Below are 27,869 nucleotides of genomic sequence, written 5' to 3' on the forward strand. Positions count from 1 at the left end.
CTCTCCTCTCTCCTCTCCTCTCCTTTCTCTTTGCCCCGTTTGCCGTCTCTCTTCGCACGCCGCGCCGCGCTCGAGAGAGAGTGGTTGCAGCGTGGGCGAATCCCCAAGGGACTTTATGATTCGCCGTGACCAGATTCATCTCTCTTCTCCGCTACACGTAAGTACCTACGTGGCTGTAGCTGCTAACTCCGAGCTCGATTACTCGCCTCTATTCCCAATTCCATGCTTCCTGATCCATCGGCCCAGTCTCGACCCCGTTTCTGGGTCAGCATTCGTGACGCGAGGGAAAAAATTGTCGATCGACCTAGTCCCCCCCGTCGATCCCGCTCGATTTAGGATACCGCGCGAGTATGTCTGCTCGGTTTTTCACCGGTTTACCACCGATGTGTTTATCCGGTCAAGCTCGTCGGAGTGTTTAAAGCAGGTTCGAACCAGGGAGTGGCGTAAAAAGGAAGTGGGTGTGAGCACACGCGTAGCGACGCGTGACGTTGGGCCGTGTATGGAGCCATTTTGTGTTCAAAGAAAAGGGACCATCTTTGATCGAGTCGAAGAAAAGCGTTTCCTCTCTAAGAAGTCGCGACAAAGGTTTTTCACGGAAATTCGCGCAGGAACCAGAGAGTTTATGGCCGGTCCTTCTGTTTTTCTCGGTGCAACGCGATAAAGCCCGAAGGTTATTCTCGCGACACGCAATTCTTTTCGCGTCATTTCTCCTTTTTTTTTTCTTTTTCTTCCTCGGCCGTCTCCTTTCCTTGGCTTTTTTAGCCGCAACGAGGCCGCGCGAGCCTCGCCGGCAGACAACCTTCGTACGATACTCGGCTACACCGATAAACTTTGAATCTGTGAAAGGTATTCAGCTCTTTTATTCTCAGCCAGATGCTCGATTTTTGCCGCGAAACTCTTTCCGCGTCATCTTCCCTTCGATCTTAAGGCGATCCTCGGAGAAAAACTCAGTCCTCGAACGTGTCGCGACAAAAATCCCTGCCGGCTATTAACGCCTGATCGTCACGCTTCATCGCCGTGAATGTAATTGAAAAAAAAAAGATAAAAAAAGAAAAATAAAAAACGTGTACGCGTCAGAGATTGAACGAACGCGAAATAATCCGCGGCGGGACACGTGTGATCTTTTTCATTACGGGCTGTTTCATTTGTCGCGTCTCTTTTCGCTTCCATTCTATCGTCTATCGCGTATTATTCCGAGCCGTCGCGTTTTTTGGCGTATCACGCGCTGGTAATCCGCGCGTTATGCGTGTCCAATCACCCCCGAAGAGCGAGGAAAGGCTACCGGCATATACAGAGAGAGAGGAGAAAAAAAAAACAACAAAATGTAACAACCGGGAAAGGGTTGAGGACGCAGCTTTATCCCCCCCGAGTGTTGTACCAATAGCAGTTTCGACGCGACCCTCTAGCGCTTTCGTTCGACTAGGAGAGCGAAAAAACGCAGGGGTGTCGTTGCACAATAGGCAGAAATCCCACCCCAACGGAATCGACGCGGGAATGATTTCATTAGGTCTCGGTCTCGATGATGGAGCATATACACGGTAGCCAGAGGGAGGAAAAAAAAGGGGGCCCGCAGGGGCGGAGACTGTGCAAAAAATTAATATCTAGGGGGTTGCGAGAGAAAGGAAAAAAAAATGCCGGAATCGAAGAGTAGATCTCGTCGGAACAAGCGACGCGTCGCGCTTTTCTATCGAACCCGCGTATAAAGAAGTTCTCGGGAAAGCTCCGTTCGTCCCACTTTTCTATTTTAACGCCGTAAAAGAGACAAACAGCACAGTTCTTCTGGAGATGCGCCAGACAGCGATGTTTAACGACGAGAGCGGTTCACGCGGGGACGCGTAACACAGCAGGGAGGAGATTATTTCGGCTAAGAGCGGAAATTGGTTCAATTGCAAAAACGTCGAAGCAGATGTAAACATTGCACCCTGCGCCCTGTTTCTTCCTACAGACGGGTTTGCGGTTTTCATCGAAGGACGACTCTTGAACCGTAGGTATCATTTTCACGACTTCGTTAAACGCGTTCCTGCTGGAGGGATAAGATCGAGAGAAAAAAAAAGAAAAAAAAACATTGAAATCGTTTAGATCGACGTCGAATCGAGAGAAAGAAACGTGATCGTTAGGATGGATGCAAAGGACGTGATCCATTAACGAATGCCAGATACCAGACACGTGGAACGTATTTCGAATTTCCGCTGAATTTCATCGAATTTCGAGGAAATAGTAGTCGAAGGATATGGAGAGTACGAGCCGCGGTTTGCCGATCGTTCTCGTGGAGAATGAAAAGCGAAATTTTGCAAGCGAACTGGAATTACACTCGAAAGGAATTCCCATGGGCTCGAAAATATTCTGACCCGATCGTTTTACCTTTAATCGTTGCCACGGGTACTTGGAACACTGCGACAAAGAGAGACCAGCATGAAATGAAGATCAATTTTCATTAATTCGAGACAGTTAATAAATCAGTTGCATTTTTTTTTTTTTTTTTTTAGAATGCCCATATTCCAACGTCCTTTGCACGATAGGAAAAGGATGAACAAGCGTTTCGTTTTCGACTCGACGGTGCTTTGTAACGCGCGCGTTTCTTTATTATTATTAATTATTATCTTTAATGAAAAATCGCGCGCGATGATCCGAGAGAAAATTTGGAATATTTTTGATTGGACGCGAACCGAAAGCAAAAGTAGTTAAAAAGAAGCACAGCATAACGAGCGCGCGAGCGCGGCTTTCTAGAACACGAAAATGAATCCCCGTGGCGAGGAAAAATAAATCTAATGGCTAACGAGTTTTTACCGAGCTCCGTGCTTGGGCAATTAAGAAGAGGGTAGAAGAGGGGCTCGATGGGGGTAGGTGTAGTACCGGAGGTGAATCGGAAGAAGGTCGAAGGTACGAGAAAGTCCGCCAGCAGAAAAGGGGTTGTGTATCGTGTTGCACGACATTCAACCCTTGTACCGCTAAACTACAGATAAATACGAAGGTTGTGTGCCACCGAAAAGTGGGTAAGACGCGACGAGAGGGAATAGCAGCGAAAGAAACCCAGGCAGGGTGCGAGTTGGCAGCGGTTTTGCTTGAAATTTTTCACCCCCTTTTTCCTCTCTCTACGTACTCCAGTACTCTGACGCTTTTGTTTTTGCATTTACTGATCAATTTCATGATCGAACACGTTGTCTGTCGGTGTACGCGTAAAGCTCAGGAGAATTCGAAGAAACACATCAGCCCCGTTTGTTCTTCGGCTGGTTGGAAACAAAGAAAGGGATAATACAGTTCGTAAGACGCACGAAGGAAGCGCAGAGGGAGGAAATCCAAGTTTCTACGGCTGGCTACCGATCGTTCTCTATAATACATTTACACTCTGCCCTATTATAATATTGTACTCGGAGTGTATTGTCTTTCTTGGTCGAGATAATGTTTCGCCGACACGCCAGGCCTCGACCCACAGCGTAACTCTTTCATTTCCCCTTTCTATCGTTCTTCCTTCGGTTCTTGCCAACCTCTCTCGCTCTCGGTTATTTTTTTCTTTTTAAACAACGATCCATTAGCTATCAGGGTAGTCGAGGCAGGGATGGGGGCTAGTAGATAGCCTGGAATAGCGAAAACAATTTCAAGAAATCTGCCCCGGCGAAAATTCGATTAGCCGCGCAAGATGGGCTCTCTCGAGCTACTTCTCTCTCGCCCTCTCTTACTCTCTTCGTCCCTCCATTTGTTTCGTTTCGTTTCGTTTCGTTTCGTTCCGTTTCGTTTCGTTGCGTTTCGTCTCATTTCCATTCCTTTCCTTTCCTTTCGTTTTATTTTCACCGGCCGGACCGACTCTGTTTCTGTCGCGCTGGCGGCTTTTAATTACTTCTCCGCACTCTCGCGCAACATCTTCTCTTCGTGTTCGCGTTTCTCTTCCACGTCATCGTCATCTTCCACTTCTCCACTTTCTGGCTGTGTTTTTAACCGCGATTCACCGGCTACGTTTAACTCGAATCCTTCCTCCTCTCGCGACGAATACGTCCACGATTGTTCGTCTATTTTGCTAACGACGGGAAGCGAATCGATGCGAGTTGAAAATGGGATTCTCCGGGAGAATTTATCGAGATGCGAAAACTCCTGTGAAAAGGGGGGAATCCGAGGGTCTTAACCGAGGATTAGCTTTCAATTAGAGGATCTCGACGGGTCGGACGCGTTAAAAGAAGGATATTTATTGGCAAGAAAACGACGCGGGGCTGGATTACGGTCGCGTGGCTCGTCAAACTTGCACCTGATTCCACGACGAAACGAGAGCGTGGTTCGAGAAGGCTGAAGCAGCCTGGGGAGCATCTTTTCCTCCCAATATCCTTGCCATGGATGAGATCGTCGAGGCTTTGCTATCGGATCAATTAAATTTCTGTATTTTTAAACGGGAACGCGTATCGTTGCCATCGCAGCGTTAATCGATAATCGTCTTGATCGGGTCCAATTTTCGAACTCGTGTAGGGAGAATGTCAGTTTCACGACTGGTTACGCAACGTGCTTCTCGGGTCTAATTGGCTAGGAGAGAAAGAAGTCGATATAGGTTTTTCATGGGGACGAAAGAAGCGCGAGAAGACAGCGAAGAGAAACAAGAGAAAAGACCGACTCACGTACAGAGGCCTCGACAGATGCCTTCCCACGTTTTTTCGTCAAGACATGTGCCTGGCACGGCGAAAGGGTTGAGAAATTCAGTTGGTCGAGCGAACCGGGCAAAAAAGCACCCCACGGTACAAGATTCCTTTGGTAATCGCTACGTGCCGCGATTCACCGTCAGGGGTGAATTCGATTAAGCGTCGTAGACGCGATCTTTTTCCCAGATCGTTGCATTTTTTTTTCTTTCCTTTCACGTACTATTCGTAATGGATGCTCCTTCTTCGATGCTTTCTCCTTTTTTTTTCTCATTGCGTTTCACGCGATATTGACGCGTCAACGAACGCTTATTGTTCGCTCCCTCGTCGCGTCTCTTATGCAAACATCGTCGTCGTCGTATTTTGAAACGAGTTCCTCGTTGTAACATGTTTTTTTTCTTTTTTTAGGTTGATCACGTCGCGTCGAGGATGCCGTTCGACGAGCAGTCAGTTTGCGATTGATAAATGGACGATCGAAGCCACGAGAAAATTGTGCATCGCTCTGCGAAATCCCGTTCAAGTCCGAAGCGTCTGGTCGGTGAAAGAAGAAAAAAAAAAAAAAAAAAACCACAACCAAAGCAGTCCCAAGCGTTGTTACAAGGAAACCCAGCAGAACGATCTAAGCTACCGTTAAAGGATCTCTTTCCCTATTGTTACGACACCAGCAACACGCGGAGATAGTGATAAAGTTACCCGCGCGAGTCGCGAAACGAAACCCCATGCACGGGTTTACCATGAATATTCTTCTGCTAAACAGTTTGTTAATCACTGTCGCTAAAACCAGCCTCGCAACGATCCGTGGTACCGTACATGGAGCGGTCATTTCGCGAACATCGGTTAGCCGTCGATTCGACTAATTCTCTCCGATGGTCAACCGATAGTTTGTTACAGCTAGGCTGCACGATTCGAGAGGATAAAACGGAGCCTATCTTTCGATGGAATTGACCGGTCTGCTGACAGAAATCATCAGGACAGAAGCGTGTGACCCACCACCATGTGTGCATTCAGAGAAACGTGTTCCGTACCGCGCAAGGAAAGACTACACAATTTTACGTCTAATAAATAGAGGAGAATTAGCGAGTTACGTATGATAAGATATTATATGCATTATATATGTAGATATTGTACGAACAGTATCGCACGTGTACAACCGTGTAATATGATTGATATATCATTTCTTTTTTTCTAGACTCGGTTCTCCGGATCTTTCCGACCATGGTTCGATTTTTGATTAAATCGTGTGCGAGCACCGCGTTAAGTAGCCAAAATGCCTGTTGTTGTTGGACGTCGGATTTGGTACATACATGACTGACCTTCGACGTGTGGGTACGAAGGCTGGATTCTGTGGCGAAGCCTTTGCCGCAGATGTTGCAATGGAACGGCCGGTTCTTCGCCCGTTCCACCTGGGCGTCGTGATTTCGAAGGTGTTGCTGCAAATTCGATAGCTGAATGAATGCCCGCCCGCAATCCGGTAGATGGCACTTGTACGGTCGTTCTCCTGTAACCAGGTAAAAAAGAAAAAAAAAAAAGAATGCACAGTTTAAATCAATTTCGTAATTAACCGTACGTTGGAGCGGCGAAAAATCGAATTAACGGGGAGAAAAATTGTAGGTGAGTTAATTAAAGAGATTTCAGCTTGTTACGTAACAAACGGGCCAAACGAAGGGGGGGTTAATGCGTCGGGACAACGCGATCGTTTCGAATATAAAAGATTAATGGGAACGCTGGTTCAGAGGTACGCGAACGGATGTCGGCGGTCGAATGACTTTTTTCCGGGCACGTGCAACAGGTATCAGCCGCGGGAAGATTTAGGGATGAGCGTAAAAAATGCCAGTCGATTTAAAACGGCCATTAGAGAGGACGGTATTTTAATTCGACGCGTAACCTGTGGCCTGATTTAAAAGCGTAACCGTGAACCCGTTAATCGATGTCGTTTCGTTCTTTTTAACATGTGCTAATAACCTTAACCCCCGTCGCTCGTTCGCAAGATCAATGATAGCTTTTATAAATTCCAAGCTGGCAAAGTCTCTCCGGTGGATTCTCGTATTAACGCGAGATCCGCGCGTTTCGTGATTACTTTATAATTCGATTAATATTACAGTTATGATGTTAGCTAGGAAATATCTTCAAGGACGTTTAATCTATTCTATTGATTCGACGTTGAAGGAACAGAGCTCATCGATGCAACTTTTATTGGAATTTTTCTATGGTTCCTCGTTCACCTCGTCTATTCTAATTCGATCTAACTTTTATTAATATCGACATTCTTCCTCGGCTCCTGTTCTTTTTTTCTCTTTCTTTTTCAACCCCGGCCAATTCTTCTTTCCGTTTCTTTCCTCGACCGGGATTCATCTTTTATTCAGATCGATCGATGTTTTAATAAAAATAACTCGGAGAAGATTGGCCGCGTTTTACGATACCTCTGCTTGTTACCTCCCTCCGAGGTGTTATCTTTAAAACATGGAAACAATGAAATTGCTAAAAGCAACGATTTGCAACAATCGCAACTTCTTTCGAATCGAATATCTTCAGGATATTACATTCTTTATAACACTCGGAAAAGAGTCGCAGGACGTTTTTGATGTGGATCGTCTTCTAAATTTCAGAAGAAAAATGTAAAAGGAAACTTTCTATCGGAGAAACGTCAAGTTTGAACGGTATCCTAAATGAGAAAATTTCTACCCCGCGGGGTATCTATAGATTATCAGGAATATAGAGAATCGTAGATGATAAAAACCGCGTTGATTACCGCGATCAAAGTGGTACACGAAACGTCATAATTTCACGATTAACTTAACATCTGTCGCGTGCACTTTCCACTTGTACTTATGTTCGCTTTATTCCCTCGTATATAGCCAAGGAATAATTATTATCGAATAAGAGGTAATGTGTCAATTTTTTAATACGAGGTGTCGTAGCGTTCGGTATATTAACTAAATATATTAATATTTATGAGAGATTGTCGTTTTGTCGACTGAAAGAAGAGAACACAGGAAAGATAGAGAGGCAAAGTAATACTGGAAGATAGTGCGTAACACACACGGCGCAAAGTTATAGCCAATACGTAAACTATTACTTTTACGAGCTTTACTTTATCATTTTTGTAAGCACGGCCAGGCTACGTTTTACGAGACGCGTTTATTTAGGAGCTACGTGTACGGGAGTAAAATTTTATCGTGTTTGCATCTACTTTGAAACGTATCCGTTTTACGCATCACCAATGAATTTATCAATGACGCTTTCTTCGTACCAGATTCCACGGTATTTATTAAACGACATAGGGTGACGTTTATTCAACGGATTCTTCGACTTTGAAATGTTTCAGTGTTATAGTACACTCTTGATGTTAGCCTTTAGAATCGTCGATTGATATAAAGTTGGACGAGTTTCAATCAGGCTGATACATTAAAATCGCGAAACGATTTCAAAGTCAATTGATCTCGATTCGGTCGAATGAACGAGCGATAATTCGAACCCTTTTTCCTTTTTTCAACCTCGACACCCGTCCCGAGATGCTCTTTTTACTCCCCTCGATTTAATGCCTTTCCCTGTATCTGTCGTGACGACACTAAACATGCATCGACATTAAATTTTGCTTGACGACCGTAATTCCCTGACGGTGTATAACGTCATTACATTCATCACCTACACTAGCACCGAATATCAAATGAGAGTGGGCGATATATTTGATTATTTGTCAGTGCGGGCGGTTTCGCAGGCGCGTGCGTTTCCCACCCACCGTTCGGCTGGAAAATTCCTGCCGCGTTTTTCCACCGCTTCGGACGCTCGTTCGGCGCGTGTGCAGATTTTTTTTTATCCCGCCGCTGCTACGCCCGTTTTGTCCACTCGTCAAAATCACCGGGAAGCAAGCTTGTAAAAGTAAAAGGTAGAAAGGTCCGCGGCGGTGGGGAAAAAAGCCAAGCTGGCACGTGGTTCCACGCGTGTGCCAGTACGAGAAACAAGCCAGGGATTCGCGGCTTCTTCTTCTTCTCTTTTCCATCGTCGTTCTCTCCATCTTTGTCTTTACTATCCCTTCTATACACATCATCCTGCCCTTTCTCTTCCTTTGCTTGCTCCCTCTAACCCTCTTCGATGCTCGTACACACCCCTACCTATGCAACCCTCTTGCCTAGTCCGTGGAAACGACGAGCCCCCTCCGGCCTCGTAGCGCCGACCACCCAGCGGCCCTCCACGGCCCACTACACGTCCACGCCAGAAAATTAATGTCCCCTGCAATCCATGCATTCGCATTTCGTTGAACGAACAAATGAACGCACCGCTAGAAAATTTACGTCCTATCTCTCTCACCCCCTTCAGCCCTCTCTATCCCTCGAGCACGCTTTCCTCCAAGCTTTCTCTCTCTCACCCTTTGTTGCCTCACTTTCAGCCGTTTCGTGTCTCTCCCTTGATTATTTCTCTCTCTTCCGTTCTTTGTTTCTCTAGTGAGAATTTGCGCGTGTGCAACAAGCCAGCCCTGACCAACCCGTACTTGCATACGACCGACACTCTCCTTCTCTCTCTTTCCCTCTCTCTGCACACCCTGCCGATTTCCTCTTTCTCCGCGTTTTCCCGCGCCCGCCGTTCCAGTTGCCATCATTGAAATTCCGGCTGGAAATCATTAAATTGCATGCACTCACACGCACGTGCGTCGAGCTCGTTGCGATGACCTCGTCTCGGTTCCTCTCCTCGCTCTACCTCACCCTCCATCTTTTTCGCTATTTCTCTCTTTCTCTCCGCACGATGCAACTCGCGCGGAGTTATTCGTACGAGCGATACCTTGAATTTCGCGACAAGGGGGAAGAGCAAATGCATAGTTGAATGGGAAAAATCGGGAACGAGAATGTTATGCCCGAATCGGCTGGAATGTTTGTGTACGTTGCGATGATATTTGTCGAATGCGCGTCTCACCCCCGTTCGATGATGATTTTCGTTTCTTTTTCATCGGCGAGCCGAATCAGCCCGGTCCAGTGAAATTCGAATGAAATAACGCGCATACATCTGAATTTATTCTCGGGGATACGATCGAACGTGAAATTTCACGCGTAATTTATACAGGTTCGATTCGACGAACGAGGAATATTTGACGGTGGCCGGTAGAGGGTTGTTCGTTCGACCGAGGCACATCAACGGGATTCGATCGAAAAGTATTTTTAGAGGGTGCTGCGACATTCGGTTTCGCGCTAATTAATACAGCTTTGCTCGCTATTTGTTTCGATAAAGCGACTAATTCAAGAGTAACTCAAATGGAAGTGTAATCATTATATGTACGTATATAAATAGGTAAATTCTATCGGTTTCACTTGTAACGGTGAAAATATTGGATAGAATTTGATGGAATGAAATTCCAATCGGTAGAAAGTGGCAATCACTTAGACTGATATAAAAAGACATCGATCGCGTTGCTGTTCGAACAAGCGTGTATTAATTATGTCGCCGATGATGCGAAATCCTTCCATTTTCAATAATCGAATCGACGATTACATTGGCATCGGTCGTTACAGGAATTACGAGACCGGATCGGTTTCTCCGACACCGACTAACCGAGTTTCGCCACAGAAACGATTTAAATTCATCGTCTTCTAATTGTGTAGTTCGATTTCAATATTTTCTTGCGATCGATCGTAATTTCGGGGGAAAATCGTGAAACGATGGCTGGAACTACGGGGGGGGGGTAACGTTTCGGGAGGTTCGGCGGGCGGAATTATGTATTTGGCGGAAATGATGATCGGGAAATCGTACGAAATTTATCGAAAGAAGGAAGAGCATTAACGCGGATGCGGTTGAAATTTATAGGCTTTGAAATTACCATGAAAGCAGCGTTAGCGGCGCGTTCGGCGTGGTATATAACGTGTATCGCGCTAGGAGAACGCGTTACCAGGCGCATAGGGAGCGAACGAACCGGCTAGAGAGCACAGAAAGCCAGAGAGAGATGGATACCGAGAAAGATAGTGAGAGTAAGAGAGAGCGAGAGAGAGAACATCCCTTTCCCGAGCGATGCAGCCGAGCGTTTCACGCATGCATGGAAATCATTAAAATAAAATGGCCGATAACAAATGACTGTTGCAAAGAGGGGAGCCCTCCCGCTTGGCGGCCATCTTGGTTCACGTGACCGTCATCCGGGCAACCACGGGCACGCCACGCCCCTTTAATGATTTCTACCCCCTGGCGAATGTACCGCACCTACGTACGTGCGAAATTTCACGAGTGTGTGTGCCTATATCCCTCGCATACGCGGGGTACAGTCATCATCAGTAGTCTAGGCCAAATCACCCCGGTACATCCTCTTCAAAATCTACTTAGCTATCCCGACGAAATCACCACCCCGTACATTTCAACGATTCATTCTTCCATCTTCAACGTTCTTCAACCGAATGTTTCTTTGTTCAAAGTAAAAAATTCAATGGCAAAGTCGAAAGGGACGGGGGTGAACGGAATCGTTCGCGAAGGGTGAATGACTCGGAAGCTCGATCAGTGGGGAATCATTCGGTAGAGTCTTCGGCTGTTTTCTCTGGAATACGTACACTGCTCGATACCATTTCTAGCAGCTCGGGGAGTTTGCGTCGAATAGCTATGTCTAGCAATCTAGTTTCTCAGATATCTCCGCGAACGACGACGGCCGAACGTGCCGAGAGTGTTTGAGAATCGTCGAGTGGCAGACGTTTAGGCGATCGTTCGCGATCGATATCCTCGTAATTCGCGTCTTTCGATTCACCGACCGAGATCTCGGCCCTGCGAATCCAGATGTATCCTTCGAAGAGCGATCATCGTGAAGACGGACGTTTCGAGTCGACAGGTATTTCGGAAGGTTCCCGTTCGAGTTGATGGCAACAAACTCGTTGTGCCGGTTGGTCGGATCGTACGCGGGTGGAACATTATTCGGGCATATGGTAGCTTCTTTCATCTTTCTCCCTCTAACCCTCTCGCACCGTTTCACCTGCCCTGTCCGAAACTCTTTATCGTCTCTCTCTCTTTTTTTTTCTTCTTTTCAACCGATACCTTCGCGTTTTTTTAGAATGCTCCGAGGGAGAGTCAGGGTCGGTGACCTGCAGGCTCTCGAAACCCTTTCTTCCTGTGGCTTACTTTTACCCCAACCAGGCCGACGAACTCATTTTCACCGATTTGTTATACGCTCGTTGCTCTGTTCTTCGCTTTTCGCCTCCCCTCCATCGGGGTGTCCCGTGTTCGAACGTTTTCGATTCGGCCATTTAAGTACAGCCTGCCAGGATACCTCGCTTCTTTCCGTTTCGTTCGACAAAGTATTAATTAGCGAGAAATTGTAGGAACAATTCGAGTGGAAACGCAGCCTCTCGCTAGCGGCTTTTTTTTCTTTCTCTCTCTCTCTCATCTAGCGACTACAAGCTCTAATTTCGAGGCTCGGTCATTTTTCTGGCAGACCTAGCCGAGCATAATTTATTCCCGATGCCTGATGAGACCCATTGTTGCGACGATGTGGCTGCCGCTCTCGTCTTGAAGGGGGTGAAAACGAGCCAAGGGGGTCGTACGAAGAAGGGTTGAAGCGGTGGTGAAAAACGGACGAGGAGGAATTATGTAAGATACCGGAAGGAAGGAAGGAGTGTACACGGCCCACCGACAGGAGCACCCTTGTTCTCTGGCACATCCGTCCGACTGGTAACGATCGTTCTTGGATGCAGGACAAGATCTTGAACCATTTCCCTGGCGACGATGCTCGCCACTTAACGGACAGTTCGTCGAGACCTTTTTTTTCTCTACCTCTTTCTACAATTTCTCTGTCTTTCTCCTCCTCGTCCTCGTCGTAGAAGACTTCGGGTCATTAGGCAGTCGGGGGTAAAAAGGGGTAAAAATTAATGTCTCAGAACGAATGTTCGGCCTGTCGAGTGGCCGAAGCTAAGTCCTGATGGTCCTTCTCGCGTCTTTACGATTTTTCATCGCGAACCATTTGCTCGAGAGAGATTCTCGTAGTCATCGTCTCTGTGTAATAATTTTAACGATCGTTTCTACACTCGGAGGGTCGTGCTCGCGTTACATCATACTGTTACCAGTGGTGGTAGAATAAAGACAATAGTAGAAAAAGGGTGGTCAGCTAATGAAGTTTCATGAAAGACCCAGAAAATTCGTAATAGGAATCGAAGCAGGTCAGTAGGTTGGGTAATGAACACCTATTAAACCAGGAGGAACCAGATCCTCCACCTGTTATTGACAGGACCGACGTTCCCAATGACGAGGAGCTCGTTTCTGGTTTACCGACGCTCAAAGAAACCCCGAATCGAACCATTCTTTCGTACGGCACGAGCTTCAAACACAAAAGAGGATGGCGAGCTTACGAAGGGGTTGAAAACTTTCCCCCACAGATGTTTTTATTCTTGTAGCCGTAGTCTTAATCGTTTGCGTCCTTTTTCGCCGACTTTTCGAGACACATTGTCGAAGCTTAGAAAAGGTAGAGATCGTCCCACATTCGAAGCAAAGTTGAGCTCGAATGCCGGTTTCGAGTGCCCACACGTCTTTAAACCCCGTTCCTTGGTGCAAGGTATACATCAGCGTCTAGGTGTGCGAAGCGTATAACTCGAGCAGTGCACACAAGGCTGCGCCCAAAGTTTCTAACGTAAGACGCCAGAGCTGTTCTCGTATGCCGTATGGCGTTTCTGCGTTGCCTCCCACACATGCCGTGTAGAAAGTTTACTAGATGGAAATCTATATCTTATTTTACGGCCGACCGTGCTCAATATTCTTAACCGGCCGCGTCCGCCCGACCGTCCGATATATAAATGCTAAATCTTCTCTCCTTTCAGATTCTATTTTTCTAACGAGATATATATATAAAAAGAAAAAAAAAAAAAAGAAAAAATGAAAGATATCTTTGCCGGAGTATAGAAAGTATCGCGAAGGATCAATATTCTTATAAAGATTTTTTTATCACTGCTCTAATTAGGAACGGTTAACGGGGAAGAGTCGTTGATGCGGCCGTTTCGAGAAACTGGTTTCACAGTTTACTGCACGTTTTCATGCCGGACAGAATATGATTCCATTTATTTCGACGATTAATCGGTGGATATTTGTTTGTAAACGACGAAGAATGTCACGGTAACGATAGGGGAATGAGAAAATGGTAATTTAATAAGGCCCCGAGTGGAATTTGTGCGAAATTATTGCCACACCGGTGGCGGAGCAGAGCAAAGTATCCTTAACCTACAGACCGGTTCTGCGGTTGAAGCGTGATCGTGCAGTCCTCGTTGAAGATCGTACCTGATTTTGAGCAAAAAGTCGCTTTCGTGCCAGCTTAGAAAGTCAATCTAGATTTCGTAGACCGTTTACCGCATGCGAGTAGACGTTAGATAGAGAACTGGTATGAAGCGAGATTACAACCTTCTGTTGGTACGCTTACACGGATCGCGCGCGTATCTTGTCCCTACCGTTGAGAAACAGTTTTTCCTTCGTTAAATTCGTCCACGTATTTCTATTGAATATTTTCTTAGCGGTATTCTCCTTTCTTTCCTGACGTAAGAGACAAGGTCACGGGACGAAGGGATGTTCCTCCGACTGGCAAGGAAGTTATTATGCAACTTCCCGCTCGTCCCTAAAGGTTTCGAAAAGTAAGTCAGTGATACGAAAGGGTTGAAAGGGTTACGTCGATTCTAAGGGGCCGAAAGAGTCGCGTCTCTTTAAGAATTTTTAAATGATATTCGTCCTGCGAAACGAGTCTGCGATGAATTAATAATCTCGTGCCGTTTGAACACGACCAAGTATTCGATTAAGGATCCTGTTCGCTTTTCAAGGAAACTCGTGAAACTGCATTTTCCGACGGCGCTCGAACAAAAAGTTTGCATTGATTTTGCTTTTTACGATTTGAAGAACACTTATTACTTGTAAGTGCATCGTCGGATTCTATTCTATATCAGTAACGCGCGAGATAAGATAACTCGTAGAAAAAAATCACTCTCATGGCAACAATCTGAGAACGCGTTGCAGATTTGTGCGCTTTTGAAAAACTAATAGAACGATAAATATTACTGAAAGAATATTCACCGATCACGTATATAGAAAAATTGAATATTTCTTTTAGGAGAGTTCATTTTCGGAAATTTCCTATGTTCGACGATTTTAGAGATCTTCCATTTCCCCTGGAAGGAAGTCGTGAAATATTTAATTCCTGTTTTATTTAATGAATTCAAGTTAAATTCAAAGGGCAGTTTTTCTTTGATACTAATTATTTATTATTCAACTTTCTATGGAATTCGTTTCATTATGAATCGCGATGAAAAGACTGTCGGAATAGGCAATCGCTCGTTCCCTATGCGAATCTATCAACAAGGTTTCGAGCAAACATCGCGGAAACAGAGATTACTTATCTCGGATCACAAACGGTACACACAGTGACAATGACGCGTGTGATCGTTGAAAGGTGACCTTAAAAAAATGACGTGGCGTTTTCGTAGGCTGTCGAATGGAACGTTTGTTGCGCGACCAACCGCGTCGAAATCAACCCCCAAGGAGAAACACGCGTAGAGAGGAAAGAAAAAAACAACGACAATCGGGCCGCATTGAGCCCGGGTTTCGTTCGACGAGAACCAAAAAAGGCGGAAGGAAAAAAAGAAAGAAAGAAAGAAGAGTAGGTCGAGGTTGAAAAAAAGCGTAGGCGTATCGCCGAACCATCCCATCCTCGGTGTGTATAGGGCCAGCGACCCTATTCAAATTAACCCTCATGGAAAAAATGCAGCGCCGCGGAAGGGTTCGTAGAAAATTAGAATAGACTCATTGGTCGATGGCCTATGCATATGCGGCATGACTACGTTCATTTTCTGGCAGGCCATACGGTGTCTTCGAGTTTTAATTATCTTTACCTTTTACCTTTTAACGCTTTAATTGCCTTTCTCTTCGCTATCGGGCAACAGAACTCTCTGACCGTTACTTCTTCTCTGCATCCTCGATTTCACTAGGAAATTCGTCTTTTCCAGCGAATTTGATTATTTCACAATAATTTCACAAACGCGCCTCTACATTATCTTGCACCGACGCGAGTTCCCTATGAATTTCGAGGGTTTTCATCGTTCGATTGCCGATAAGCCGGTTGCAGAGAATCGCACCCTCGACGTTTCGAGTTGCAAAAAGCCTTTCCGCGTTTCGAACCGAACCGCATAATTTTGATACACGAATAATTTACGATGACCGCGCGCAAACTAATATTAGGATTAATATCGGCCGTTAAAATATTTACGGTACGGCTACGAGAGAGTTGATTAGCTCATATTACGCGAATTAATTAAGTAAGCTGTGCCGAACTGGTATCGCGTTCGTTTCGTACGTTCGTTCGATCGATCGGCTATTCGAACGAGAAAACAATCAACAGAACGCGTTATAATTATAAATTTGGCTCGAAGTAGGAAAGAATATTATTGCCGGAGGAAAAGAAGAAATTGCCTGTTACAAACGAGATACGATTTACGTTTCCCGTTTGCCCGCGCCACCCTTCGCATTGGACGCATAAAACGTTGCCGCTTTTGTTTAATCTTTCATTCCGCGTCATTTGTGATAAAGGGCTGGCCGTCGTTCTTTCCGCTGCGCCGCTTTGATTTTTCTCGAGACGTCTGGCAAGACATTCCGTCGCATAAATTCTTAACTGGGTGAAATTAGCGAATTAAAAGTAGGAGGTAGGAAGGGAAAAAGGTAGAGGAGAAAAGGGAGGCGCGTCTTCACGGTTCTGTCAGGAGGTCAGCATCGGCAGTGGCAAAGGGAACCGGAAACGACGTCGAGGGAAAAACAAGAAGCGTGACTATGAATTCGAGAGTACTCGATCCTTTCTCGTCGTCTCTTTTTCGCGAGCTCGTTTTCGAAAGCGTGCCGATGACGGAGCTACCCCGTTTTTCCGCTCTACGAGATCCCGCGGAGGAGGACTTAATTTTTATTCATGCACCGGCGATACGGCAATTTTTCGCAGTCTTAAGTGGGCTTTAAAATTGTCCGGTCAATTTCGCCCGAGGAACGTGCCCCTTTTTTCAAACACGCGCGTACCATCGTCTCGCTGGGAAGGGGTGACTTTACCTTGCCACCTTCTCCTCGTTTGTATCGGTATTAATGAACTCGTTTCGCTGTAACGTTCTTCAAGAGAACACCTTTATTACTCTATCGAATTTTAATGCGAGCCTCCGTGTTCTTCGCGTCAACCTCTTCCTACCGGTGCCTCCTAGAGGGGTTGCTTGATTGCGTTTCATTAAAAAGTGGCAAATGGTCGCGCGCGACCAGCCAGGAATCGCCGCTGCTTTCGAAAGCTAACGCGACCGCTCGTAGCGTTCAGGAAAACCGATTAATTCCGCGCGCGTGGGGTGGACCGATCATTAGATTTCGCCCCATGAAAATTGAGTTTTCCTCGTTGCTGAAGGGATAATCTTTGCTAGCCTCTGCCCCCCCGGTGCATACGAACTCTGTCGTCTATCCGGTAACACATTTGCAAATGCGCACGGCTATTTATTAGGTTGCACGTAGGTTGTGTGTATGTGTGAGTTGATGTAACACGCGCCAGTAACGACGGTGGTGTGCCGCTGGAGGTGAAACGGTGGTGGTGGTGGTGGTGTGCGCGTGCGACGGTGGCGGCGCGTAACTTCGGTTCCATTATTGAGCGATCGGACGATCGAAAAATTCCCGCGCTTTTTCGCGTGCGACTCACCGAGTGGGGAATACTGACCTCCTATTGGCCGCGAGCCCAGTCACCCTCGTAAGCCCGCTTAAGAGAGGGGAGGATGGACTGTACACCCTCGGCAGGTATTTGTCTAGGCTGCAGCAGCTATTGACCAGCTATCGATATCGTGGACACTCACCGATATTATATTCGCCATCCTTCGTTTCTGTCACCCTCGCTAGTATTTCCCACCCCCACCTGATTCTCCCTATCGCCCCTACCCTTTCTCCCACCTTGCCGTGTTTCTCGTTTTGCCTACCGCTCGCAACAGCACGAATTCTGTTGAATTTCGGTTAATGAATTATATGCATATACGTTGGAAATTTTATAGCCGTATATATTCGACTATGTCGGGTGGAAATTGTTGTAACGCGCGCGTTATAGGACGGCCAGCGAGGGGGTGAGCGCGAGGGACGGGCGTGGGCTACGGGGATGCCGCGTGAACGCGACACTGGTGCAGTAAATTCCCGCCGTTTTTTGACTTTGATCGGCCAATCGCGACCCGCCAACGAGATCTCGCTGCGAAACGAGAAATCAATATGGTATGCAAATGGTGTGCGGAAGCGGTGGTATCGTTTGGGAAAACAGCGGCGAGGACCGAGATGGGAATCCGAAAGGAATTTCAGCCGCGAGTATGCCGATTTTTCGATCGTGAGAAATTGATATGCCGACGTGGCGAAACACCGATTATAAATGAGGAATTCCATCTTCTTCGGAACTTTGAATATCGAACGATGCACTCGGTCGATCGAGAATATCGGCCGGCAAACCCTTTCGCGGCTGTTTAAAACGTTTCATCGATAAGAAGGAGGAACCCGTAAACGGTGCATGCGATAGATGCGCGTACACCGACGTTAGCTGAAGTACCAGTCGCAACAACGTTGAACGGGGGCTCGGTACGCGGGAAGGGTGATTATTAATGTAAGGGGTTGCCGAGCAGTAGTTACTTGCTCGTTGGTAGTCGTCGAAAAGGACGAAGGGGTGAAACGAGTGTTGCGTTCAAATCAATGTCGGCCCTTTTTTTTCCTCGTTAGACGCGATTAAGAGAAACGCTGGTGAATTTATTTTTCCAAGGAGCCTACGGAAGAAGCTCGTTTGCCGATCGGTGTCCAGGGGGGGGGAAATTAGTTTTCCGAGCAATGATTACAAAGGAATGTTTTCTTAAGAATCGATTCTGTTATCCTCTCGCGAGCAGCCAAAGAGTAGATACTGCCGTTGGACGTTTCGATTAAATAGCTGGCATACCGACAACGTTTCGTTTTTCTTTTCCTTTCTTTTTTCTTCCGATTCGGAAGCAGATCTTGAACGAGATGAACGAGACTTTTCGCAAGGGTCCGGTCATACGCGGCGCTGACCGTTCGCTTCTCGAGGCTAATACCTTCCGATTGACTACGCTCATCCCTTAATGAAATTCTTTCTACCCGAGCGCGACCCGTTGGCTGGCTTTGCGCCGTCGAATTTTCTCATTATTACGGGTCCCTCGTCTGCTCTCTACGTTTCTCCGTCACTGCTATTCTTAGTCGACCAAGTCGTTCGATAAATTCGATCGTTCGCCCCGCGTAAATTGAACTTATCTCAGCAATACGCGCAACTTGTATGCATACCGCACGTACGGCATGGCATGGCGGGCACCGCGGTGTACGACAACGTGTTCAGTCAACGGTGTCTTGGAAGCCACGCTCTGTTCTGGCCGTGGTACGAGGGGCATTGAGCAATCTCGCAGTATGCATTAAAATTAGCCACAATCGGAACGCACGATCGCTCGTACAGATTATAATAGTATATTAATTTATTGATTATCGACTGGTCGCGATGCAATGCGGTATTCATAGAATTTACTATCAGAGTCCCGGCTATACCGAACGCATGCATTAAGCTCGGTGACTCGTCGATTTCGCCACGCGATCGAAAAATATTGTATCGGCAAACTGGTTTTCTCTCCATGAAGAAACATTAATATCGAAACGCGTTCAGTGGGAGGCAGAATTTCTCGCGGAGAACAAAAAAGGAATATGTGTACTGAAATAAATAGATACGTCGAATGTCACGTTTAAGAAAAAAAAAAAAAAAAAGGGGAAAAAGAGAAAAAATGAAAGATTCGCGTAGGAAAGAAATCAAGTTCACCGCGTGGCGCGATCGATCGTATGCTAATACCGGGGCAAAAATCCTGCCGTGCCTGACGAGAACGGGATGATCGAGGTCGGTCCAGCAGGATTTCGGACAGGCATCGTTAGAGGGTAGGAGAGATACTCACCCGTATGCAAGCGGGTATGTTGCTGTACATGACTGAGCTGCTTGAACCTGCGGTCGCAATAGCTGCATTTGTACGGTTTCTCGCCGGTGTGGACCCTGATGTGCTGCACGAGCTGGTGGTTGCTGGAGAATGACTTGAGGCATTGCTGGCACTGGTGTGGCTTTACCTCGTTGCCGGCGATCATACCGCCTGGCCCGACGCCGATCGGTGCAAGCGCTGCCAATCCGCCCGCCATCCCGCCGCCAGCTCTCGCCGTCAGTGCACCCGCTGCGCCGAGCTCCCTCGCGTGCATCTGCATCGCGCTCTTGTGCATGAGGATCTGCGAGAAGACCTGCCGGAGTTAGTTGGTACGCTGCACTTTTGGTCGAAAAACGGAGGATGGTCGATCGACGGGAGCCCTGACCGTCGCGCTACCGCCGATCGCCATCGCTGCCTGGACTTTCAAAGGATCGGCTGATACGTTTCATTCGTTTCATTCACGAATCTTCATTTATTCCCTTATCTATCTAGGGGATCATTTTACTAGGCGCGTGTAAACGATCAGCTTCACCTGGTTTGTTATCCGTAGACGGTTCGAGCGATCCTCGTAGCATTCTTTCGCAATTACAGGGAAACGCAAGTTTCTTACTTACGTCGACTCATTTGCACGTATAGGGACACATTGTTGCATCGTCTCGCATCACTGTAGAACGATTCTACGCGAATTTAATAGGAAGCGTATGAAACAGCTGGTCGGTAAAGGGGTCAACGTCCGTCCCGGTGGTTTTCGAAAGCAACCATACACGATCGATGCTTTTCGAATTGCACGCGTAGGGTACGGAACGCAAGTTCCGCACTCGGCCCGGCACGCTTGGCTATTCCTCGACGCGATCAGGAGGAACGTAAAACTGCTGGAAGGGCCGTATACGAGCGGGTGGAACGCTTGATTTCGGGTTTTCGTTGAGGGAACAGGTGTTGCTCCTCGTCGTCGGTGTGGGTGTAGGTGAACGAACGAAAGGGTTAACGTTAAAACGAGCGGTACAGTTCGTGGCAAAAGTCGAGAGAGAGGGATAGAGAGAGGAGGGAGATTTAGCGCGGAGAATTTCGGACGAGTAGACCGAGAGAAGTTGTCGGAATTAAAGACGGGGACGGGGTCAGCGTTGAACGGACGTGGAACGAGCGCGAGAGAAAGGCGAACCGGCGAGGATTTTATTAAAATATGTTAAAACTGTAATTAAAATCGAAAAATCTCGCGAGAAGTTTTAAGAATCTTAGGCCACCCTTGTCGCGAACGGGCGCGACAAAGACAACCCCGAGTGACGGTGGACGATGGTAGAGAGATCGGAGAAAGAGTAAGAGCCAGAGGGAAAGAGAGAGAATTGAAATTGTCGCCAAGGGTTCTCAAGTTTCTACGACTTTCAACCCTTTCTTTGGTGGACGACGCGACGCCTGGATATTTGACGGGCGACCTTCGACTCGGGGCATCCCTGATTCTTAATCCCCGTGAGAGAGGGAGAGGCTGCAACTTGATTTCGTTCCTCGTTTTTTCTCCGGGACGCTTCTTTCGCCCGGAGACAAATCAATCCGAGTCCTGTTTCGCGTCGATTTGAATAAAATTCCTTGCGTTCGGAAACAGCCCCGGAGATATCGATGTCGGTATTTAGACCGCGGGGATGTTGGAATGTAATTTTTTTTTCCCTCGCCCACCCTTTCCGCTTTCTTCGCGAAAGGATAGAACGTTTTCGCGGCGATTAACCGTAGCCAAGGGCTGTCAAGAGGGCGAGGGACGATTCGATGGCAACAAAGTCGAGTTACGAATTTTTAACGACCGTCTCGAGTGGACGGTGGAGATTTTTCGGTAAACTTCCCGCGAAATCGTCATCGAATTCGTTTCGAACATTCGCGCTTCTCTATCCTGACGTCTCGAGCGAATGCTAATTAGGCTTGGTCGTTCACTTACGAAGGTTTTCCTGGTTTTTCACAAACCCGAACACCATACGTCCATTAATCATATTTTTATCTCTTGGCAGACGGAAAATTGCGTTCCGTCGCCCGGGCCATAGCGGTGGTTTGAATCTTTTTTTCTGATTTATCGTCGTCGTCGTCGCCGCGGAAAAAAAGGAGAGCAAAAGAGGAGAACGGCTGTTTCTCCGAGAAGAAATGAAAAGAGGAAGAAGAAAACGGAAAGAGTTGGTTGCCTGCGGGCCGCCGGCTTAATGTCCTTAATAATGGAAAAATATATCAAGCGACACCCAGTGTATTTCCTAAAAGGCATTCCTCATTCCAGTTTCACCCTCTGCTCTCGTTTCTTCGTCTCTCGGTCGGAACTTTTATAATTTCGATTCAAAGTAATGCTTTTCTTCGCGTGCTAAAGATGCCTCGTTTCAACTTAAAGTCGAGTGATTCGATTCGAACGACTGGCTCGCGATCGAACGTAGCCGGAGTAGGAGTAGTTGGCCCGTTTTTCGGAAGGGATCCGAAGGAGCTGAGCAACGCAACCCTTTGTCTCTCCCTTGGCGCAGTAAATTACGATGGAATAACATTGGTCACTGGAAGTAGGCTACTTTATACACTTGGAACACAAAGCAAAGGTCTCACCTGCTGACCATATGCCTTTTCTCCATGGCACACATACGTAGAGGTAACGTGTTCCGTCCACCCACGCACGCCGGCCATCTAGCACTTCGCATGTGCTATTAACTCGAAGGTATGTGTGCCTCTCTGTACGTACAGCACACGTGTTCTCTCGCGCGGCTTTGCATACGTGTGAACACGAATTTCTGGGTGTGTGTGCCAGTGGCTGCGCGGAGACAACGTCCAATCTAACCTACCTAGCGTTGCCTGACTCATTCTCCTACCTACCCACCTATCTGTCTAAACTGCGGCCGCGAATAGTGCCGTAATATAAAGGAAAAGGTGGACCTTCTCCGCCTCTCTCTCTTCATCTCCCTTCATTCTCTCTGTCGCTCTCCGTCTCTTTCCGTAATCGTCGGCTTTAATCTGTCTGAATCGCGGCACGATGATCCGTTGCCTCGTGTGCCCCACGCTTCCGGTTATAAGCCAACCTGCCGATAACACCGACTCGTCCGTTTTTTTCTCTGTTTTTAGATCCCTTGATCCTGGAGGGATAGGATCTGATTAGGGGATACGCGAAAATGGTACCGTTCCCTTCGGTTCCCACGTTGACCCTGAATCTTTGGAACACCTGACGAAAGAGACGACCGATTTGGCGGATTTCAACCGAGACAGAAGTTAGACTACGAATCTGTGATGGAGTTTAGGATTTTTCCTTCGAGCGATTGTGAGAGGCGCGAGAAACCTTGAATCGATTCTACTTTCGCTGATTTTGTTCCTCTAAGTATGCACGTAATAGCGGTTTGAAAAATAATCTTTGAGCTATCTTGTTTACGTGTATATTAGCGTAGAGAATTTTGCAAGAATCCCGATAGGGCAGCGGAGGAGAATGGAGAAACGCAGAAAGGTGTCGGTAAATTGTTTTCTCGATAATCTCGCGAACAGCGGAGAGACGGAGAGAGTCGGGAAAGTACAGCTCGTCAACGAGATGTTTGCTTTGTCATTGTCCGCGTGGCAAGAAACGAGAAACTAATCTCTGCCGATGTGTCGGCCGGTTACACGCGAACCACCGGTGACCAATTAAAGATTCTGAATTTCACGAAGAAACGAGTCCCAACGCAGGCGTCAAGGGAAAACGCGGTTATAGCTGAGTTACCAGACGGTTAACCGGACTCGGTGTCAAAATAGCACGTTGGAAACGTACACCGGACAAACTCTATAATAATCGTCGATACTTGTCTGGCGAACGGCACACTATGCGTCTATAACTTGCGACTGTGTACCACCCGAAGCTCGTGGTGGGAAGCGAACTTGTGCTATAGCCACTTGGAGGAGTCATCGTTGTAGGTTTCCTTTACGATATTAATCACGCGTACGCCTTGCCGTGTAACCGCGAAGTAACAATCTCTAATCCACGATCAAACGGTGTGCTCGATTAGCCCAATAAGAGGGCGAACGAACGAACGAACGAACGGCTTTACATACTTGTGCTTCGCTCACTTTCTACTCTCGGTCTCCTTAAACGATCGAAACTAGCTTTTAATTTCGTAAACAAGATCAAGCGGAGATCAACGACTGTTGGTCGAGGTTTTTAGATAAACGGGTCAGAGGTTTCGAATAACATAGCGAGTTAATAATTACATCGTTTAATCGAGTCTATGTAAATCACTAATTGTGTCCTTCGATGCAAATGGAATTTTTCGAGTTACTTTTATAGACGTAACTCGGTTCGTGGAGTCTGAATCGTGCAGTGACTCGTATCAGTCACGCGGCTAAAGGGTTGAACGTTGAACGCATTTCGGGGGCAAACGGTCGGCTCTTGGGGGCATTGAGCATTTCGAAAGATTCTTGGAGTTGTAGGGAAGACATCGGGCTCGAGCGGCCAGGAATATCGTCAATAATTACCTCGGGCGGCAAGTGGTGATGAGGATGCTGATACGGCGGCGGTACGTACGGCGGGTGGCTCGGATGGTTGTGGAGGTGAGGTCGGGGATGGTTGTGATGTTGGGCTTGCGGCGGGAGCGGTTCGGGCGCAGGAGGCGGTGTCCAAGGCCCGTGGTTCGGCCCGTGGCTTTCATTGGTGCCATACATCTTCAGGGAAGAATCTCGAGCACGCGACCTGAAGAGTCCCTCCCGCCCTCCACGCACGGTGATACGAAAGTCTCTGATACTGACATGGCTATCCTTATTCCAGCGAGCACCCGCGACACGCTCGATTCGAACCAGTCCTTCTTCCGTCGAACGTAATCCGCATCGTTTACCACAACTTTCCACATCGACCACCCCTTTCCTTTGATTTCTTTTCTTTCTCTCAATCAACTATCCAGGTATCAGTTTATAGTCTCGATCGAATTCTCTTCCATTTTCGAAGAGATTCTATAACGAAGAATAATGTCCCCGCGCCGTTGATGTTTGCGCAACCGACTAGGAGAAATTTCCTGCGTGAGAATGCGACACTCTGAGAAGCACATGTACGCGCGAGGGCGTGATTCTTCTTTTGTCCGTCGCCTCGTCTAGTGTCCCGTCGTGTGAGAACAGTATCGTTCCACTTTCACGTGCTTACTTTTTCAGACTCGCGTACTTTCCACTCGACTGGCTGATCGAAAAGCGTTTCAGAATAGAATCGCGAACCTTTTTCAGGCTTCCACGCGATTCACCCCCAACGGGTACGCGTACTCCTTCATTCTTTACGCAATCGAAACGAACGACCAGTTGCATAAGCGTACGATTTCTTCGTTCGAAGAACGATAGACTTAAGAAGGATTACACGTTTCGTCTAGTCTGTTTCATGGTACTTCGACTATGGGATGGACTTAAATGGACGGTAGTTGGATGCTTATCGTAAATTGTACGTCTTTGGTTTGATTTCCTCTTGAAGAAAAGCGTTTGAACACGATCGAGCCCTATCCTTTTGCTGTTCACGAAAACTGAAACGAACACACACGGTGGATGAACCACTTAATACTTTCGAAGGCACTATTTTCACGTAGGCGAAAGCGTTTCCGCTTTCGAATCACTGTGTTATCACGGAACGTTGGAACGATCGGGCGACGAGAAATCGGTAATTAGCTGGCGCGAAAAGAGTGGGAGGGCGGATCGGCACGACGCGAGGCGACGCGGACGAAGAACGGACGCGCGGTTAAGAAACTTGTCACTGGTCCGACCGCGGCGGGTTCCTTGCGATTAGTTTCTTTTTAAAAGTAATCCACGGGGGTGGTTGGCGCGTCCGAATTGAGAAAATCGCGGACGCAGCGCTGTACGCCAGCGTGTGGCGTCTCTGGCGAACTAAGCAAACCGAAGGGGGGGACAGCGCGATTTCTTGGTCTGCCGCGCTGTGCGTGTGCTAAACGGGGGAAGAAAAAAGGTGGAAAGGCGCTGATAACGCGCCGCGACGAAAAATCGCCGGCTACTCGAAGAGATATCGATTGAAATAACACGATTCCGGGGAACGCGAACCAATCGGCACCGCTGACACTGCGGAAGGGGCCAATCGTGCCCGGTTCTATCTCTCTTTCACAACCTCCCTCGCTCTCTCCCCTACTTCTTCTCGTCATACGCGTACACCTCTCTCCCCCTTTCTCTCCTTCTCCTTCAGCTTGTTCCTCCACTACTACTCCTCATCGTATTGCTACTCGTACTACTGCCACCGTCTCAACCTTACGTACCTTGCTGCTTCTCTTCCTCCACCCTCGCGACCAACGGCTCTCTTAGAAAGAGATAAAAAGATATCGCGATCAGGCAGGGTACGAGAGACGGAACGAACGCGTTACGCCGCGGCGTTCAGGAAGCATCTATGTATCTACCGACACAGTCATCCTCGACCCCCGACGATTAGGATTTTTCCATTCCACCCTATTTTTCATCCTCCTCGCAGACTACACGGCTTTCGGGGCTGCGGAGAAGCTCCAGTTATCTCTTCGACGGCCACCGATGTCTTTCGCGGTGAGAACTCGATGATTCTACGTTAGGGGCGATTTCATTTACTCTCGACGAATTTCCAGTGGACAGAGTTTCAACTACGCGGGAAATAAAATGGTGAAATGCTCGAAAGACGTATGGTGTATGTGATCGTATTAACTCTCGTACTTTTATCGTTTCGATGACGCTCCTCTTCGCGGAATCGATATTTCTTTTTCTAATCATTTTACTATCGACGACGTAGGTCCTTGAGGAAATTTTTCTATTCTAAGCGGTCTGCACAACGTTTACGTAATCGCCTAGCCGTCGACGATGCGGGATTTCGCGAGGCGAACGAAAATAAGCGGCGATGGAAAAAGTTTGCGCGCAGCGGCGGCGTGGCGCCGACTTCTTCGAATCGTACGCCATCTTTCTTCCCTGGCTTGTAGAAATTATTTTGGGCGTGGAACGCGGCCGAAGGTTAGTGCCATAGTTTAACGGCCGTTTCAAATCGTGTCCGGCCAGAGGCAGAGTGGAAAAAAATAGGGCGGGGTCTGTCTCTCTTTGTGAACAGACTTTGCCTATCCATCATGGCCGCTTTATCAATGACGTCATGATAAGACGTTCACGCACAGCTGCACGCGCCTATCACCCGTGAGACTCTCGAACGAGAACGGAAGATCGAAACCGACGAGTTTTCACCCTCGTCATTTCTTTTCTTTTTTTTTTTTTTTCCGGAAAAAATAGAGACACGCTCCTCCCTCGCACCAATGAAAACTTTCCAATCGGATCAGACCTCTTTTCTGCCGGATGAATTCCAGTTTCGCGGCGGATACGAAGACGTAGAAAACGCGAGACGATTTTCAGATATAAATCAAACTAGCAGGTTTAATCGAAAACCATGCCGCGTGAAGAAATCAATCAGGACGCTTTTACCAGAAGAGAGGAAAAGCGCGGCGATGGCGAACGGAGCGAGTTGCGTTGCATCGTGGCTGCAGAGAAAGTGTATCGGCCGATATCGAGCAATGCAGGACAATCGAGATACCGTATTCAAAGTCCGCCCGCAGCGTCGAACGAGTCATAAAATGAAACGCGGAGTCGGTTTGTCAGATTTTTCATAACGCATTTCCGAAAATCTACATATCCGATTAAAGAGTTTTCCTTACGACGATCGTGATTCAACGTAGTCGCGCGCGCGAGATTATCCCGCGAATAAATAAAGAAGCGGCAAAAAGAAAGCGAGAAAGGGAGATGGAGGAATGTGAAAAAAAGGAAAAAGAAGAAGAGTAGGTATCTGGCGAAGGCCGAGCCGGGCGTTCTCGTCGCCATCCCTCTTGGAAAGTACTGACCACGGACAACAGCGGTGCGAGGCAAACAGGGAAGGAAAAGAAAAAGAAGGAGAAGGAGGAGGCGGAAAAAAAGGAAGAAAGAGCGATAGAGGGAAGGGGCGGAAAGACAGAGGGGAAGAAAAGATTGCGATAAAAATAAAGCACCACCGTGGCCGACACCGACGCCGACGCCGCTCCGATATCTACCCGCGTGCTCGCAAGGGGCTGAAGAGTAGTTCCGTGGCTCCGGTGTTCGGAAGAAGCAGAGCAACGAAAGAAGAAGGTGCCGGTGCTGAAGGCGGGCAGGAAAATAAGAGGAACAACGAAAGAAGCAAATAAGAGTCTCTCTGTGTGCCTCTTCCTCTTTCTCCTCCTCCGCTTTTCCCCACTACAGTGGCGTAACCTCCTCTTTCACGTAGCCGAACCGGCTGGAGGGGAGCAGCAATGGAACAAGAAGGCGAGAACGGGACAGCCGGAGAGGGAAAATCCCTGGCATCGAGAGAGAAAGACGCAGCCGTGGCCACGGGAGAAAGATGGTCGAATCAGCGAGAAAGACGGAGTTTAACTCGCGG

The 27,869-nt window shown here is 47.5% G+C and overlaps 1 protein-coding gene across 12 annotated transcripts in view; it reads right to left on the reverse strand.

Annotated features, from left to right (window-relative positions):
• The window catches only part of LOC114880013 (zinc finger protein 853), a 65,575-nt gene that overhangs the window by 23,377 nt on the left and 14,329 nt on the right, over positions 1 to 27,869 (reverse strand). For 5 of the 12 annotated variants that reach the window (XM_029195550.2, XM_029195557.2, XM_029195554.2 and 2 more), the window contains exons 3-5: positions 19,520 to 19,850; positions 5,921 to 6,114; positions 2,362 to 2,391 (exon numbers count right to left, since the gene is read on the reverse strand). In XM_029195550.2, coding sequence (XP_029051383.1) covers positions 2,362 to 2,391; positions 5,921 to 6,114; positions 19,520 to 19,850 — 555 coding nt within the window. The remainder of the gene's footprint in view (positions 1 to 2,361; positions 2,392 to 5,920; positions 6,115 to 19,519; positions 19,851 to 27,869) is intronic. The other 7 variants (XM_029195552.2, XM_029195547.2, XM_029195556.2 and 4 more) reach the window with 4 other exon arrangements.

The sequence above is a fragment of the Osmia bicornis genome, chromosome 10 (genome assembly GCF_907164935.1).
Source record: "Osmia bicornis bicornis chromosome 10, iOsmBic2.1, whole genome shotgun sequence".
NCBI lineage: Eukaryota > Metazoa > Arthropoda > Insecta > Hymenoptera > Megachilidae > Osmia > Osmia bicornis.